Genomic DNA, 16,825 nt, shown 5'->3' on the forward strand with positions numbered 1-16,825 from the left:
ATTGTTGTTAAGTGCTGTTGAGTCGGTTCCGACCAATAGCGATCCTGTATAGGGTTTCCTAGGAGCAGCTGGCGGGCTTGAATCTCTGGCCTCACAGTTCAAACTGACTTTGCAGACCAGTGCATTAACCCACAGTGCCACACCAGGACGCCAAAATTGAAGACAGGCTTCCAGAAATATATCAGGTAGTGAGCTCGATTTTCAGAAGCAGGTTAAGGTGTACCTTGCAAGATCATGTTAAGTACTTTAGAATTTAAGTGCATGGATGAGCAATCGAAGGGTTTTAAGTCTGCACCCATACCACACTGAATACGCCTGATCTCCTCTGTTCTCAGAAGCTACGTAGGCTGGGACCTGGTTAGAATTTAGATGGGAGACCGCCTGGGAATATCCCAGGCTGTAGGCTTTAGGTTCCTGGCTTGGCGCTGTAGGATAATCACTGGATTGCAAGGTTGGTTTGAACCACAAGGTCGGTGGTTCAGGCTCACCAGCTGCTCCTCGGAAATCCTACACAGGGTCACAAAGAGTCAAAACCGACTCAAAGGTCACTGAACAACAAGAAAGCAGCAGGAGTTGAGTGTGTGACCTGGAGGGAGCCGGCACAGTCTAGGAAAGGGAGATGAGAAATCTGGGTAGCCCCCTCCCACCTGGTTTCCTCGGTCATGCACAGCTTGTGCTCCAATAGCGTCAAGATTAATAATATTTTAATGCAATTTTTAAAATGTTTAAATTAGCCCAGTCGACATGGCCGCGCCTCTGCGTGCCTCTCTGCTCCTGCTGGCCGCACTGCAAATCCCCGGCTCCCGCCCCTAATGGGCGGCATCATAGACGCGGACCAGAACAAGCAGGGCAGGGCATGAAGTGAGCGCTGGACTTCGTTATTAGCAAGTACAACAAAGTGAGCAATGACAAGTTCCATAGTCGCCTGAGGCAGTTGGTGCTTGCCGGCAAGCAGATCCTGTTTGGAGTGAAGTACTACTTAGATGTGGGTTTTGGACAAACCACATGTACCAAGGCTCAGCCCAATTTGACCACTTGTCCCTTCCATGATCAGCCACAGTTGAAGAAGAAAGCCCTGTGCTCTTTCCAGGTGTATACTGTTCCTTGGATGGGGACAACCTCTTTGATCAAATCCAGCTGCCAGAATGCATGTTGTTATGTGCCGTGGAGTTGGTTCTGACTCATAGCGTTTCGAGGCTGTCAATCTTTATGGGAGCAGAAAGCCTCATCTTTCTCCCAGAATGCATAGAGGGTTGCAAAGCAGGTTGCAGCAGGAACCGCCTCTTACCACGCCCCTTGAGAGCACAGTTACCCTTGCTGGGCATCTTAGCATTTAGAGTGATGGTTCCGCCATGGCAAGGCCTTGGTGAAGTCCCTTTAGTGTGCCATCACCAGAAGAAAAGTGAAGGCATCTTGAATGATTCTGGAACAGCTAAGTGTCTCTAATCTCCTTTTCATTGCTTTCCAAATGCACTCAGCTCACGTTGCACCTATTCTGTTCTTATATTATTCAATAAAAAGTAACATCAGCTAAAAAAAAAAAAAATTTAAATTAGATAAAAATGAATTAAAATATCCACGATAAACAAAATAGAAGAAATTAAAATGAAGACAGGTCAGTAAGGTCAAATTAGTGAAAAACTAAGAATGCTGGTTGCTCACAAAAAATGGCCAGACATGGACATTCTATCAACTGAAAACAAACTAAGCAGCAATGTGGTGGTGCTGTGCTGTGGAGTCGGTTCAAGTCTTAGCAACCTGGCATAGGGTTTCCGAGGCTGTAAATCTTTACAGGAGCAGAAAGCCTCATCCTTTACCCGTGGAACAGCTGTTAGTTTTGAACTGCTGACTTTGAGGTTAGGAGCCCAACTCGTAACCACTATGCTACCCAGAACTCCCTAAGCAAAGATGTATGTTTTATAATATATATACATATATATATATTTTTAAAGCAAAGACAGAGATGATGACATGGAGAGATAGAGAAGCTGTGGACTCTAGACTCATGGAAAGAGAAAGGCTGTGTGCTGGCAGCCAGGAGGCAGGCTTGCAGAATGTGCCCTTTGGCTGTGTGAATGATTATATATTCCTGAGTGTTTCTGTGTACATTTAAAACAAACAAACAAACAAACACGGAGGGAATAGAAATAAATACTGTTGAATGATGATGCATGGAAAGGATTGTAATCATTGCAATGAAATGAAAAACAATGAGTGTAAAACTGATATTCTGCCATGTAAACTATCACTCAATTCACAGTAAAAGCTTAACAAAAAATAAAGGCAAAGATGTAGATTTTGAAAATATTGTTGATGAGTTTACTTTTATCAAAACCAAGAAAGTAAAATTATAATAAATTGTTTTTAGTAGAAATATTAAAATTTAATGTCATAAATTTGCATACACCTAAGGAGCTCTAAAGGAGCTCTGGTAGCGTAGTGGTTATGAATCGGGCTGCGAGCCGCAAGGTCAGCAGTTCGAAACTACTAGCTGTTCCATAGGAGAAAGATGAGGCGTTCTGCTCCGGTAAAGATTTACAGTCTCGGAAACCCTGTACAGGGTCGCTATGGGTCAGAACAGATTCGATGGCACTTCACAACAACAGCAACAAAGAGCTCTGGTAATGTAGTAGTTACGAATCGGGCTGCTAACCTCAAGGTCGGCAGTTCGAAACTACCAGCCTTTCCGCAGAAGAAAGATGAGGCTTTCTGCTCCCGTAAAGATTTACAGCCTCGGAAACCCTGTACAGGGTCGCTATGAGTCAGAACGACTCCACGGCACATAACAACAACAACAACTCTTCAATACTTCAAATTCTACTCATGGGGAACCGATGGGACAGTAGAAGTGCCTCAGGATTTTCTAAGCACAGTGGTTCAAACGATCCGCTGCAACTCACAAGGTCGGTGTTCGAACCCACCCGTCTCTCTGAAGAAGAAAGATGAGGCAGTCTGCTTCTGTAAAGATTTGTTGTTGTTGTTGTCAGGTGCCATCGAGTCGGAACCGACTCATAACGACCCCATGCACAGCAGAACGAAACAATGTCCAATCCTGGGCCAACCTCACTACCGCTGCCACACTTGAGTCCATCAATGATGCCACCTGGCCAATCCATCTTGTTAGGGCTCTTCCCCTTTTTCTCTGACCCTCCACCTTACCCAGCATGACATCCTTCTCCATCGACTGTTCCCTCCGGACAACATGTCCAAAGTATGAGAGACGAAGCTTAAATCTGTAAAGATTTACAGCCTTGGAAATCGAACGGGGAAGCCCTCTATTTTACAGGGTCACTGACTCAGAAAGCATTGACATCAACTGGTCTGGCATTTGGTTTCCGAGGATTGAGCCATAGGCATTTAGCCTGGGAGGAGCTATCGTAGGTTTCACTCACCCTCGTGGGCGGGACTACAAACGTCATCAAAGAAACACACCAATCTCAGCGCGTTGCGGCCGGAAAGAAGCCCTCCGGAACTCTCGAGTCAGGGTCGTATTTCCAGCGGGGCCGCACGGCTGCTTTTCTACGCCTCAGGCGGTGCATGCCCTACTTCCGCTTCCTCCCCACGCCCCAGGGCCTGCGTCGCGGTGCGCCCGGAAGTGTTGCCAGCCGGTGCTTTCGGGGCAGCGGCCTCAGGTGAGTCGGAGATCCGGGCGCGAGTGTTCCGCGCGGGGGCTGCTGGGGTCTCCGGCCCTCCGGGTCCTCGCTCTCGGGATGGGAGGCAGCGCTTGTGCAACAGCAGCAGGTTCCGGGGTGAGGTCCTGACGGTACGGCGACTGCACCCACCGCTGGAGCCTGCCTGCCGGGAGCTTGCGCTCATCGAGCGGTGGGAAGACGGCGGCCGGGCAGCGGGAGGAGCCCGGGGTTACCCAGGCGGGCCCTGGGGGGCCGGCCATCCTGCACGTGTAGGAAGTGAGGCGGGTACGCTTGCTGCCCGAGGGGCTGACTTGGCCGTTTTCTTCTTCTTCAGGAAAGGACGGACCTAGCGGAGCCATGTTCCGAAGACCTGTACTGCAGGTAGTCACTGCCCACACCGGCGCGGGGGGCGCGGGGGTCTGGGTCCAGCCAGTAACGGGGGTGGGGGGGGGCGGGGTGTCTTCAGGATCTTGGCTTCAGGGCCACCGAGACCTCTGAGCCCCCCACCCCATGTGTCCTTATCACCTGGAGGGACGGGGAAGGACCGTTAAAAGGGAACATGAACCTGGAGAGGTTTCCCGCGCCCGGCGGGCATCCGTTCCCTGATGGGAGAAAACGTGCGTCCAGAAGCTGCTGTTTGTGCCGAGTGGACCCGGTGACAAGCCCAGGAATCGCTGCTGCTGCCGGGGGCCCGCCTTTGGGATCTTGCTGGTTGTCGCTGACTGTCCTCTGCCAAGCCTGGTGTCCGTCTGTGATGCCCTTGCCCAAAACCCACTGGCATAGAGTCGATTCCGTCTCAGAATGACCCGATAGGACGGAGTGGAAGTGCTTCATGGCGTTTCTGGGCATGGAAATCTCTGTGGGTGCAGACAGCCTCAGCTCTCACCTGTGAAGCAGCTGCTGGGTTCGAACTGCTGACCTTGCAGTTAGCAGCCCAGTGCGTAACCACTGTCCCACCAGGACTCCTCATAGATTCGCTAGGAAATCCCTGAGGTCTTTAGTGACCTGAAGACAGTTTTGTTGAGCTTCAGAAAGAGGGCCTATGGTTCCTGCCCTGACCATCCACTTGGTGTCCCCACCGCCTTGTCCCCTGACACTGAGGAGAGCTACTGCCAGCTCAGCGCCTGTACATAGTCAGTGTTTGGTCTGTTCTTCCTGGACAGTCTGGCACCGTCATAGACTGTCCCCTTTCCTTCACTTAACGCACGTGTGCACCAAGTCCTGTGAATTCTAACCTTGAGCACCTCTCTTCTCCTGCCCCTCACCCTGTTTAGATGTATCAAGAATCCATTCCTCTGTGAAACCTTTCCTCCTCTTCCTTCCTCTCCTGTCGAAATCACCTGCATTTGTGAGTCCCCACTTTATCTGGTATAGGCCTTCCCAGGAGCTTTGGTAGCGTAGTGGTTACGAGTTGGGCTACTAACTTCAAGGTCAGCAGTTCGAAACTACCAGCCGCTCCGTGGGAGAAAGGTGAGGCTTTCTGCTCCCGTAAAGATTTACAGCCTTGGAAACCCTGTACAGGGTCGCTATGGGTCAGAACCGACTCAATGGCACTTGACAAAAACAATCTGTTAAAAAATGAACTGCTGCCTAGACAGCAGGAAGTTGACTTTAAACCTGATGGGAAGTGCCCTCGAGTCAGTGCCGACTCACAGCAACCCTGGGGTATAGGAGTTCCGAGGAGTGGCTGGTGGGTTTGAACCGCCGACCTTGTGGTTTGCAGTCTAGTGCTCACCCTAGTACCACACCAGGAGTCCATTAAAACCTAATGGAAAAGGTAAAATTCTAAATTAAAAAAAGAATTATCCAAGTTAAAATATCCTTTGTCGATTTGTGCTTTTCCACTAAGCCTTGGTTCTTGAGTAGCTGAAAGGGCACATGTCCCAGTGAGCACATCCCTAGGGCCTTGGCCCAGGCGCCTCTTAGATTCAGCTGCGTGTTGTAATGGCATATGTTCCTCTATTTGCCCAGAAATATAATCAGCCACATTCTAGAATGGGTGTATGGTTGACTGGTAGGGTTTTGCTATCTGTGTTACTAGACGGCCACTTGGATGGATTTTCTCTGATGTAAAGGCTCCTTTTCTGCACTCTGAGTGCAGTGCCGTGGACTCAGCTCTGGGTGGCAGCCCAGGCTCGGGCTGTCCTTCCAGAGGTGGCCCAGAGTGCTGGGCAGCCGCAGTTGTGCCTTCCAGGAGGGCCGCCACAGGGCCCTGGGTTCGAGTCGTGACTGACTGGCTTGCAGGATCTAGGCAAGGTAGTCAGTCTCTCTGAGTGTCAGTGTCCCTGTTTCTCTGAGGGCTAATGTTACAGAGCACAGATTTATAGGAGCCCTGATGGCACAACCGGGGAAGCTTTGGACTGCTAACAAGGTCATGTGTTCAAACCCACCAGCCATTCCACAGGAGAAAGGAGAAGTAGTTTCATAAAGATTTAGTCTCAGTTGTACACTGTTCTGTAGGTTCACGACGTGCTGGAATGGACTCTGGTTTGGCTTTGATTTTTGTGTGGATTTACTCTTTGGGTGAATTGATAATGGGTAAAGCTTTAGCTGGTGATGAGTACAGATCTCAGTTAAGTACTTCAGTTGCTAGGGGCCTTCACAAAGCTTGTGGAAATGGAATGAAAGCTCATGGATTCTGTCCGCAAGGCTTTCCCTCCTCACATGGGACAGCAATTCCCGGTTGACAGCTGGACTCAGGCATCCTTATCCCTGGATTTTGTCAGAGCTCCTAATTTGTTCATCTTAGGCTCGGTTTCCATGTCCTGGTAAAAGCGTGCGTGATCCCTACAAATACCAAGGGAACTCGTACACTTGTGCGGGAGCCAGCCCCTGTCCTCGGTTTGCTCATCCTTACATGAAGCACGGCAGGCCAGTTGTATGTGAGGTCTCCCCTCAGTCCTTAGGCGTTTCTGAAGGAGCTGCAGGGACCCACAGAGCAGTTTGTTGAGTTTCCAGGCGTCCTCCCTGGGAGCCTGACCGGTTCCTGGGCAGGGCCAGCCTGGGCGAAGTGACCGCTGTGTGGGCCTTTGGAAGCGCTTCTGTTGGGCTGGACCGAGGCTTAGGTAATGACAGCGAACTTCTCCCATGTCCATCCCGTGTTGGGACAGTGGCTTCAGCTCCCTCTGTGTGGTGGGAGCCGTTCCTTACAAAGCATTGCTTTCCCTCTACACTCCTTTGTTTTAAAGACTGAAGAGGCGGAACCTGCTTTAGTTCAAATAAAAATTTCTTAATTTCTAACTAAGATCGAGTAATACATGCTCGTGTTTACGTTTCAGAGAAAAGGTTGGAGTCCTGGTGTGGCACTGTAGGATAAGCACTGGACTGCTAACTGCAGGGTTGGCGGTTCTAACCCACCAGCTGCTCTCGGAATCCTCATACAGGGTCTGTACCAACTCAGTGGCACTCAGCACCAACTCTGTTGAATACATCTAGCACCCTCTGCATGTTTCTGTCCTTGTCTGCACATATTCCTAGTTAGTAACCCTGTGTTGGTGCTGCAGAATAAGATGTAGACTCCTAACCACAAGGTCAGCAGTTCAAACCTACCCGCTGCTCTTGGAAACCCTGGTCAGGGTCTCTGAGTCGGAATGGACTCCGGTACACAACAACAGCTCTGGGTCCAGCTCTCCACAGGACAGTGATGTTATGTTTGTGCATCTTTGTGTACGAGAACCCCATCGGGGGAGCTCCCTGGAAGACGCGGCCAGGGCTGTCCTCTTGGCTGTGCTCACTGGGGTCTCCTGTGGGCCCTGAAGTGTTTGATGGGGAAGAGCAACCACCCTCTTCCTTCCTGCGTGAGCTGAGGGCGCTCCTGGGTGGGCTTCTTTGTGTTTGTATCTGCTGAAAAGGCAAAGCCGCCTCCTTCATTGTCCCCCTTCAGGTGGTCCGTCAGTGTGTGAGACATGAGTCCGAAACGGCTGCCAGTCTGGTTCTGGAACGATGTAAGTAGCTAATAATTCCTGCATTTAAAGGAAGCTGTGTGTTTGGTGCTGGCAAATTGGATCCAGCTCAGCGACTCCGTGTACAACAGAGGGAACCGCGCCTGGGCCTGTGGGCTCCGTGCCTGGGCCTGTGGCCTCCGCGCAGTCGTTGCTACGCTGGAGCTTTTGTTGCAGCCACTGTGTCAGTCCATCTCTTAGGGGGTCTTCCTCTTTCTCGCTGACCCTCCACTTAACTGAGCATGATGGCCTTCTCCAGGGACTGGTCCCACCTGATGACAGGTGCAGACAATCTGATATGAAGTGATTTGTGGGGACGTGCTGTTGTCACTGTGTCAGCCAAGGAGGGCACTGCTGAGCCACCGTCTCCTGGTGGCTCCTCTTTGCTCGGTGGCTCCTCTTTGCCCCTCGGCTCCCGACCTTCCCCCCAGGCTGTAGGAACTGGAACAAATCAGCCCTCTTCCCTTATACTGGGTCATGTTTGTGGATCTCTGTTTTTCTAAGGTCGTGTGCTGTTAGGCTGGAAGAGTGAAGCTAGTTTTTCCACAGAGAAATCCTTTTATTTGTATGGATTTTCATGTTTCAGAAGTGCTCTTTGAACTATATTTGTTGTTGTTAAGTGCCGTCGAGTCGGTTCCGACCCATAGCGACCCTGTACAGGGTTTCCGAGGGTGTAAATCCTTACGGGAGTAGAAAGCCTTATCTTTCTCCCGCGGAGCGGCTGGTAGTTTCGAACCACTTGACCTTTAGGTTCGCAGCCCGATTCGTAACCACTACGCTACCAGAGCTCCTTTTGAACTATATAGGCAGTAAAAAGAAAAAATAATTTAAATAGTGCATCGGTATATTGCTTGCTGAAAGTGAAGACGACTTAAAACATTTACTGGTGAAGATCAAAGATCACACCCTTCAGTATGGATTACATCTCAATGTAAAAAGAAACCAAAAATCCTCGCCACTGGACCAATAAACAACATTCTTATCAATGGAGACAAGATTGAAGTTGTCAAGGACTTCATTCTTCTTGGATCAACTATCAACACTCATGGAAGCAGCGGTCAAGAAATCAAACAACGTATTGCATTGGGCAAATCTGCTGCACAGGAACTTTTTAAAGTATTGAAGAGCAGAGATGGCAGCTTGAGGACTAAGGTGCGCCTCACCCAGGCCATGGTGTTTTCAGTAACCTCATATGGTTGCAAAAGCTGGACAGTGAATAAGGAAGACCGTAGAAGATTTGATGCTTTTAAGTTACAGTGTTGGAGGAGAATGTTGAAAGTGCCATGGGCTGCCAAAAGAACCAACAGATCTGTGTTGGAAGAAGTGCGGCCAGAGTGTTCCTTGGAGGCCAGGATGGCCAAACTTCGTCTCTCATACTTCAGACATATTGTAAGGAGGGACCAGTCGCTGGAGAAGGATATCATGTTTGATAAGGTGGGCTTTTCAGAGAAAAACAGAAAGACCCCTAACGAGATGGATTGGCCAGGTGGCAACATTGATGGACTCAAGCGTGGCAACAGTAGTGAGGTTGGCCCAGGATCGGGTAGGGTTTCGTTTTGCTGTGCATAAGGTTATGAGTCGGTACCGACTCGATGGCACCTAACAACATGTTTTAGACCAATTTGAGCTGGTCCCTGTGAGGTGGAGGTTAAAGATCTCCCACACGTCCCACTTTCCAGCATGAGGGTCACCCGGGTGCTGAGACTCGTGGCTGCCATGGAAACTCTCTCCTCCCCCATGTAGTCTCCGGAGCCGAGGACCCCAATTGGCAGGTCAGATGACAGGCTATGATGCTGGGGGGTCAGGTCAGGAGAGGGGCTTCAGGCCGTATGATGTGGAGGTTGGACTGAGGTGAGCCAGATGAGGGCCCAGAGCAAGAGGGGGCCCTCAGCCACAGTGCCCTGCAGACTGCACTAAGACCACACCCCCAGAGAAAACAAGTGCTGATTTGAGTCCCACCCTCTAGTCAGGTGGGGGCATCTTTAATCCTAGTTCCACTTTAATCCTTTTGTAAAGTGTCATCCAGTCAGTTCTGGTCCATAGGAGTGGCTGGTGAGGTTGAACCACTGACCTTGTGGTTCAACTGACCTTTTTGTCCAGTGCTTAATGTACAGTGCCACCCCAGAACCTTGTTGTTGTTGTTGGTGGTGGTGTGTGGTTCTGACTCACAGTAACCCTGCATCATGTTCCTGAGGCTACCTATCTTTGTTGTTGTTGTGTGCCATGGAATCGGTTCCGACTCATAGTGACCCTGTACAGGGTTTCTGAGGTTGTAAATCTATATGGGAGCAGAAAGCCTCATCTTTCTCCCACGTAACAGCTGGTAGTTTCGAACTGCTGACCGTGAGACTTAGCAGCCAGATTCGTAACCACTATGCTACCAGAGCCTCTTGAGGAACAGAAAGCCTCATTTTTCTCTTGTGGAACGGCTAGTAGTTTTGAACTTGTGGCCTTGAGGTTAGCAGCCCGACTTGTAGCCACTCCACTACCAGAACTCCCTTGTTGTCAAGTGCTGTTGAGTCAATTCCGACCCATAGCGACCCTATATAGGATTTCCGAGGAGCAGCGGGTGAACTTGAACTGCTGACCTTGCAGTTCAGACGGCTTTGCAGTCTGGCACATTAACCCACAGCGCCACCCCAGGACTCCATAGTCCCACCTTAATCCTTCATCAACAGCTCAATTCAAAATCAGTCTATAATCACAGGCGTTTCCTCACAGCAAGGCGGAATTTAGTCAGAAGGGCCGTAATAATGAACTGCTCTTCAAGTAGGAACTTAAACAGCTGAGTCTGTTTTTGGGGTGCTTTCTGTAAATACTTTGCTCGTTGGCCAGCCTGCTTTCCCTCTTAGCCATTGCCTCTCCCTGCCTGCTCGGAGGTAACACACAGGCTGCTGTTGGGGAGTGTTTGTGGCTGTTAGCTGCTGGGCGTTTCTCCCAGTGTCCGGCATCGGCTTCTTGCCCTCATTCTGTGTCCACATTGTGTTTCAGCTCTGAACCGCGTGCAGTTACTTGGCCGAGTGGGTCAGGACCCTGTCATGAGGCAGGTGGAAGGAAAAAACCCAGTCACCATATTTTCTCTAGCAACTAACGAGATGTGGCGGTCAGGGGACAGTGAAGTGTACCAGACAGGTGAGTGTCAGAGCCTGGCCTTGGTCTCTGTCGGTGACAGTAGGTGTCGTTTTTGTCGGTTGTGAACCTGACGGTCTGGTGCTGGCATGTTGTCGTTGCCTTGGTCTGTGACATTGTCTCCTTCCCTCGTGACGTAGGTGACGTCAGTCAGAAGACTACGTGGCACAGGATATCCGTCTTCCGGCCAGGCCTCCGAGACGTCGCCTATCAGTACGTGAAGAAAGGGTAAGTAGAGGAAGGAGAAGAATGCGTTCACAGACTGGATGGCTTCCGAGCTGCTGGTGGGTTCTCATGGTGAGGAGCAAGTGGCCTCCTACCCGAGTCGTGTCGCTGTCCTGTGGTGGTTCAGGGGCATGTGGTGATGTGCCCTGTCATGTAGAACAATAAGGTGTGTGCGTAAGTGGGGCCGATGAGGCCGAAGAGAAGCTGAAATGCATGACGAGCCGACTAAGCGACCTAAGGGCTGCTCTTGGGGTGCTGAGGGGTGCCTTGTCCCCAGGTGTCCACACAGGACCTCGGCAGGGAGCCTGGCGACTGAGTAACAGTCGTATCCAAGCTGTGACCCCATTACCCCATGCTTGGTAACCCCCCGTAGACTTGGTGGCTCCCATTTGGAGTGCTTGGTGTGTAGGAATGTCTGGACTTGCACAGATGAACAAAACCTACTTCCTGACCACAACTCTCAGTAGTGATGACCAGCTCTCTCTCTCTCGGGCAAGTGCGTGCTTCTCTTAGCGCACACCTCCCGCCTTTCATGTGTGTGCATGTGCATGCATGTAGAGGAGTCCTGGTGTGGTGCTGAAGGCGCTTCACACCCAGCAGCTTGCACACGGTCGATGAGTGTCGGAACTGAGTCTAGGGCACCTGACAGCGTGCGGATGGAGGAGGTTTCTGACGGTGACAGGGCCTGTTCCGCCGCCCTCATCACTTCACTGGTTTCGTTTGCTTCCTGGTCGTGCTCCTGGGGGACCGGGGACTCTGAAACAGGTGTGACTGCAGCGCTTTGCTCTTGTAGCTTCCCGGCAGGCAGCGCAGCATACCCAGTAGTTGTTAAGTACCGTCGAGTCGGTTCCAATTCATTGTGACCCTGCATAGGGTTTCCGAGGGGCGGCTGGTGAGTTTGAACTGCCAACCTCGTGGTTTACAGGCCAGTGCTGATCTTACAGTGCCACACCAGAACCTCTCTAAATTATGCACTAAGCTAAAAATTTCCGTTGTGAATGTTTGTGGTGCTGTGAGGTAAGCACTGGACTGCTAACGAAATGTTAGCAGTTCAAACCCACCAGCTACGCCTTGCAAAGCCTAAACAGGGCTGCTATGATTTGGAGTTGGCTCAACAGCACTTTAACAACAAGACGAGAAAAGTCTGAGCGTCCGGATAGACAGAAACGGATAAACCCGTGAAAACCAATCCATCTAGGGAGTCGTAAGTCACGGTGGAAGGAAAGGACCACTGGACACCATTCCTAGGTCACAGAAAGGGCGCAGCTAGACTAGCCTTCAGTCCTCACGGTCATTGGCTTGCGTCCTTTTTTTGTTCTTCCTTTTGATTTTGGCTGGAGTGTTTTATTAAAACGGGCTCCCACAGATCCTTCCTGCTCTGTGGGTCAGCTGACTGAGCGTGAAGAAGTGGATGTGGCCCGCCCTGGCCTGCCGTCAGACCCCTACGAAGTGCGTCAGGGTCTCCACACTTAACAACTGCATGTTTTGTTGACTCAGGTCTCGAGTGTATGTGGAAGGGAAAGTAGACTACGGTGAATACATGGATAAAAATAATGTGAGACGACAGGCAACGACCATCATAGCAGGTGAGCAGCTGTGACTGTCCTCCTCTTCCCCCCAGAGCTGGCAGCAGCGGCTGGCTCCGCTTCCCGCAGATCATCTTTTCTTGAGGGAGGAGTTCCAGGCCGATGGGTCTGCAACCTCTTCGGTCCTTAACACACCGATTGTTTTGACATTTTGTGTTGCTTTCTATAAGCGGAAACCAACGCAACAGAGAAAAGAAAGGTGTGTAAAGTTTAAAGACGGGTGAGAAAATGTCCCTTGGAGCTGAGTCTTTAACCTTGCAAATCTGTCACGAAAGTCTTTGAGAACAATGTGCCCATCTCTCAGGGGTTGTTAAAAATTTGCCCAGTGTGAGAGTACTATCTCTCTTAAATTGTTAATGGATTGTGAATATCCATTTGCTATCTGTCATCTTGTAAAAAACAAAAACATGAACTAGCTCTTCTTTGGTATTTGGAAATTACACATTGTTGTTTATATGAACTTGTTTTTCCATTCCACGTTCCCCCAGAAGGCTCTTAATGTTTTGTATGATTGACTCTTATTCATCCAATTGTAACAGAACTATATACTCAAGTAGAATGTTTGAACTATTTTTAAAACAGTTCTGTGACAGTTAAGTCTCTAAATGGTATTTCTCCTCAGTGAAGTTGTTTCTAGCACACAGATGACCAGAGCCTTGCTGTTTATCGGAAGTACGTCTTTTGATAAGGTGAATGGTGCTGTTTTCACCTCTGGGATAAATTGCTAACATAAGACCACATGAAGCCTCAGTTCTATGTCTTTGTTTTTCTGAACAGAAACCACAAAACTTTGTTTGCATAAATTAGTAGATGGGGTTCGATGGAACTTCTTACACCAGTGTCTCAGTGTTCCGGTGTTCTGAGACCCGCCGCAGTGAATGATGCCCTGGTGTGGGTGGGAAGTGTCACACGTCCACAAAGCAGAGAAGGGACAGTGATCAGAGCAGCAGCCCCCCATGCTGTGTCACCAGAGTCCACGCCACCTGGACCTCTGACCATTCGCCCACACCGGTGTCACTCGGTGTCATGTGAAGCAGGACCACAGTGCTGTTACCACACTAGTCCTGGAAAACGCCGTCATCTTGGCCACCGCTGTTGTGAAATGCCATCGAGTCGGTTCCGACTCTTAACGACCCTGTCGGATTTTCTGAGGAGCAACTGGTGGGTTTGAACTGCTGACCTTGCAGTCCAGTGTTGCCCCTCCAGCGCCACACCAGGGTAGTGTTCACATTCCCCTCGTTACTTCACGGATTACACTGGTTGACAGAGGGTCCTAGGTCTCTCTCATGTAGAGATCCCCCTTTCTCTTGCCCTTTACTCCAGAGAGCACGTCTTATTCACTATGCCAGTTGAGAAATCGGAGCAGTCAAGTCAGTCCAACTCCTAACAACCCTGAATAGGGTTTCCGAGGAACAACTGGTGGGTTTAAACCGCCGTTCTTACAATTAGTAGCCCAGTGCTTATCCTGTAGCACCACACCAGGATGTCATATGTATTTTCTTTGTGATCAGTTCATTTCTTTGAATGTGTATTGACATTGAAAACCAACATAGGTATCTTCCTGCCCCTCATTAGCAGACCTTATGCTGGTTCTTCTGGCGATTTTGCTTTTGTAATTCTTGAGTGTTGTAAGATGACATCCGTTTTTGCTACCAGGTCCGTCATTTGAGCCACCTCCGCTGAGATAACAGCTTGAAATAGCTGGGTCTCCAGACCGCTAGCGGGCGTGGACCCACCCCTGTGATTTCAGCTGTGGGAAGGCCTGCTCTCTAACCAGATAGTTGGTATTTCTAAATCTCTGAACTTGATTTGTAAATAAAGTCCTTTGCTCTGTCTTAATCCACTGTAAAGTGAGTGTGTGGTCAGAGTGGAGAGTTGTTACGGATAAAGCCGAGCAGAAATGTTCCAGGTTATCTGCCATCTTGTGTTTGTCTTCTTCCCAGTGTTCACTCATGTGGGTAAGTGAGCAGTCCCTACAGGTGTATGGCTAATGGTGAACAGGTCTTAGGTGACACTTACACTGAAGAAAATGGAATTGAATTTGGTAGCCGTGTTTCCTGGTCTTCAGTGTCCTTAAAGGGATTGTGTCTGGACTTTGAACTCTTCACCAGTGGATGTCACACTTGCCTCCTTATCTGTGCTGCTCATGGAAAGCTCTGCTCGGAAGCGACCCTTCTATCCTGGCAGACGGTCTAGTCAGGAGATGGTGGACAGGAACCAGGACGGCGGGCCACACTAGCTGATTCTCAGAAACCCTGTACAGAGTTGTTGTAACTTGGACCTGACTCGATGGCACTGAAAAACAGCAGTTATTTTCTGGGGTCCTGGGGTGGCGCTGTAGGATAAGCACTGAGTTGCTTACCCCAAGGTTGGCAGTTCAAACCCACCATCTGCTCCTCGGACTCCGTATAGGGTCGCTATAAATCTGAACCAACTGGATGGCAGTTAACAGCAATAATCATTTTCTATAAGAATCATATATTCTTCCAGAAGACTAGTCCTGAGCAGACCCCCCTGTCCTGCACTGTAGTACTGCCCCCAGTATACCAGTGGAGTCTTCTAGAGGACTGTAGATAGAACAGATACTCAGTCCTGCACTTGTCTGGACTAGCCGACTCTTCTCCCAGGAGACGGTGATCTAAAGCTGAGACCCTGTCATACCCTGGAGATACTGACCACCTTGTGCACCAGCCGACTCTTCTCCCAGGAGACCGTAGACGTGACTAGATCGTCATCCACATCTTCAATAATTTTCAGTTGCTCAGAATCTAGATATTTGGATATGCGCAGGAAACACTGCTTTTGCTCATCATATAGAAAGTCCCCCTGGGACAACGTTTTAAGCACAATATCTGATGTTCTTTGTTGGAATTGTTTGTTCTGTAAAACCGATTAGTAAAAGTTCCCCAAGACTGAGTATATGAAGTCATTCTATTTTAAAGTTGAAAATTGGTCATTTCTTGAGTGAGATTTTACACTGAAACACGTAAGTGAAGACGGTCTGTCATTGATGTGGGGACACACTGACTGTGGCCCTTCCTGCTGGATCTCCAGAGCATGGGAGGGTGCTCTTGGGCCTGTCCGGGTGCTGCTGTGGTACCTACCGGCTTCAGCATGCTGGGACCAGGTCTTTGGCAGGAAGGTGTGGCTGAGACTTTAAGGGCAGGTCCTCACCCAGTGAAACCAGAATTCTTGTAGCCCAACTCCTGACTGCTTTGGTGCCTACTACATACATGAACGCACGTAGCAAGGATTTTCATGAGATGCATCTCAAGAGTGTCTGAAACCCCTCAGTGAGGAGCCATGAGTGTGTGTGTGGCAGGGGCACACCTGCCTGGGTGCAGAAAGCTCTGGATCTAATGCTTACTCTTTGCCTTTTGACAGATAACATCATATTTCTGAGTGACCAGACGAAGGAGAAGGTATAGAGTGGACGCATCATCTGCCCGTTTTTAGTACAACCACATTTCCAAATCATGTTTAGTCTTGTTAGGGGACAGAAATTAAAGTACCTTTTTTATAGAAAACGAATGGTCGTCGTTTTCCTGCTCACTGTTTGGGGCTGTACTCTGGTTGCTCCTTCCTTCTGGATGGTGTGTGCTTGCTGGCTCACAGATAGTGCCAGGCCCGCTGCGTCTGTCTGCGTCTCGGCAGAGGAGTTGTTCCTTGCTCCCACTGAAGTGATCTCTCGGGCCTCAGTGTCACCGAGTACAGACTGTGAACAGTGGCATTCTTACATGTGTTTTGCAGACACCACCAGGACACTTGGTCAGCGGTACAGACGTCTGAACCCCACGGGACAGAGACGCTCGCTCTGCATGGCAGCAGAACAGCCTCAGCCCACACCTCCCTCCACGCTGTGTGCCTGGAGAGAATACTAGTGGCAGTTTTGAAACACCTCTACCACCTGCAAAAACTTGGAACATAGAGCCCATCTCCAGGGGAAGAACCTTGCTGGGGTGGAGGGGGGCTGGTGCCTCATTCTAATTCTGTTTGAGCCTCAAGTCCCTGGTGTAGAACTCGGCATGGATGGGGTCCCCTCCTTTGGCATTTGTCTCCCTTGCTCAGAGCCTCAAGTTTGTGGCCATTTTCTGCCCCATGTGGTTTGTCCCACGGCAGTACATAACTGTTTTCAGTATAGTATGTACTCAGGGAATTACAGATAAACCACCAGGAGGGAGTGTGCTCAGAGCTCTGGTATTAGAGAGTATAAGACCACTAGGAGAGAGTGCACACACAGTTCTGGTATTACAGAGTATACATAGACACCCAGGAGAGCGTGCACACAGAGCTCTGGTATTAGAGAGTATAA

At 49.8% G+C, this 16,825-nt stretch overlaps 1 protein-coding gene and 1 pseudogene across 1 annotated transcript; both read left to right on the forward strand.

The window, feature by feature from the left end:
• The first annotated feature begins 744 nt into the window (after nucleotides 1–744).
• Nucleotides 745–3,982, forward strand: LOC102836682 (annotated as a pseudogene).
• A 7-nt stretch (nucleotides 3,983–3,989) lies between these two features.
• On the forward strand, nucleotides 3,990–15,941 carry SSBP1 (single-stranded DNA binding protein 1, mitochondrial). Its single transcript, XM_006861254.1, has 6 exons — nucleotides 3,990–4,013; nucleotides 7,516–7,576; nucleotides 10,565–10,705; nucleotides 10,843–10,930; nucleotides 12,425–12,513; nucleotides 15,898–15,941. The coding sequence occupies exons 1-6, from the start codon at nucleotides 3,990–3,992 to the stop codon at nucleotides 15,939–15,941; spliced, it is 447 nt and encodes a 148-aa protein (XP_006861316.1).
• The last annotated feature ends 884 nt before the right edge of the window (nucleotides 15,942–16,825 follow it).

Source organism: Chrysochloris asiatica, unplaced genomic scaffold (genome assembly GCF_000296735.1).
Source record: "Chrysochloris asiatica unplaced genomic scaffold, ChrAsi1.0 scaffold00041, whole genome shotgun sequence".
Lineage (NCBI taxonomy): Eukaryota > Metazoa > Chordata > Mammalia > Afrosoricida > Chrysochloridae > Chrysochloris > Chrysochloris asiatica.

What these genes read in the sequence shown, in the direction of transcription:
- SSBP1 (XM_006861254.1), top strand. Translation starts at nt 3,990, where the DNA reads ATGTTCCGAAGACCTGTACTGCAG. An exon ending in TCCGAAGACCTGTACTGCAG is followed by an intron (nt 4,014 to 7,515) that starts GTAGTCACTGCC and finishes GTCCCCCTTCAG; the next exon opens with GTGGTCCGTCAGTGTGTGAG. An exon ending in CAGTGAAGTGTACCAGACAG is followed by an intron (nt 10,706 to 10,842) that starts GTGAGTGTCAGA and finishes CTCGTGACGTAG; the next exon opens with GTGACGTCAGTCAGAAGACT.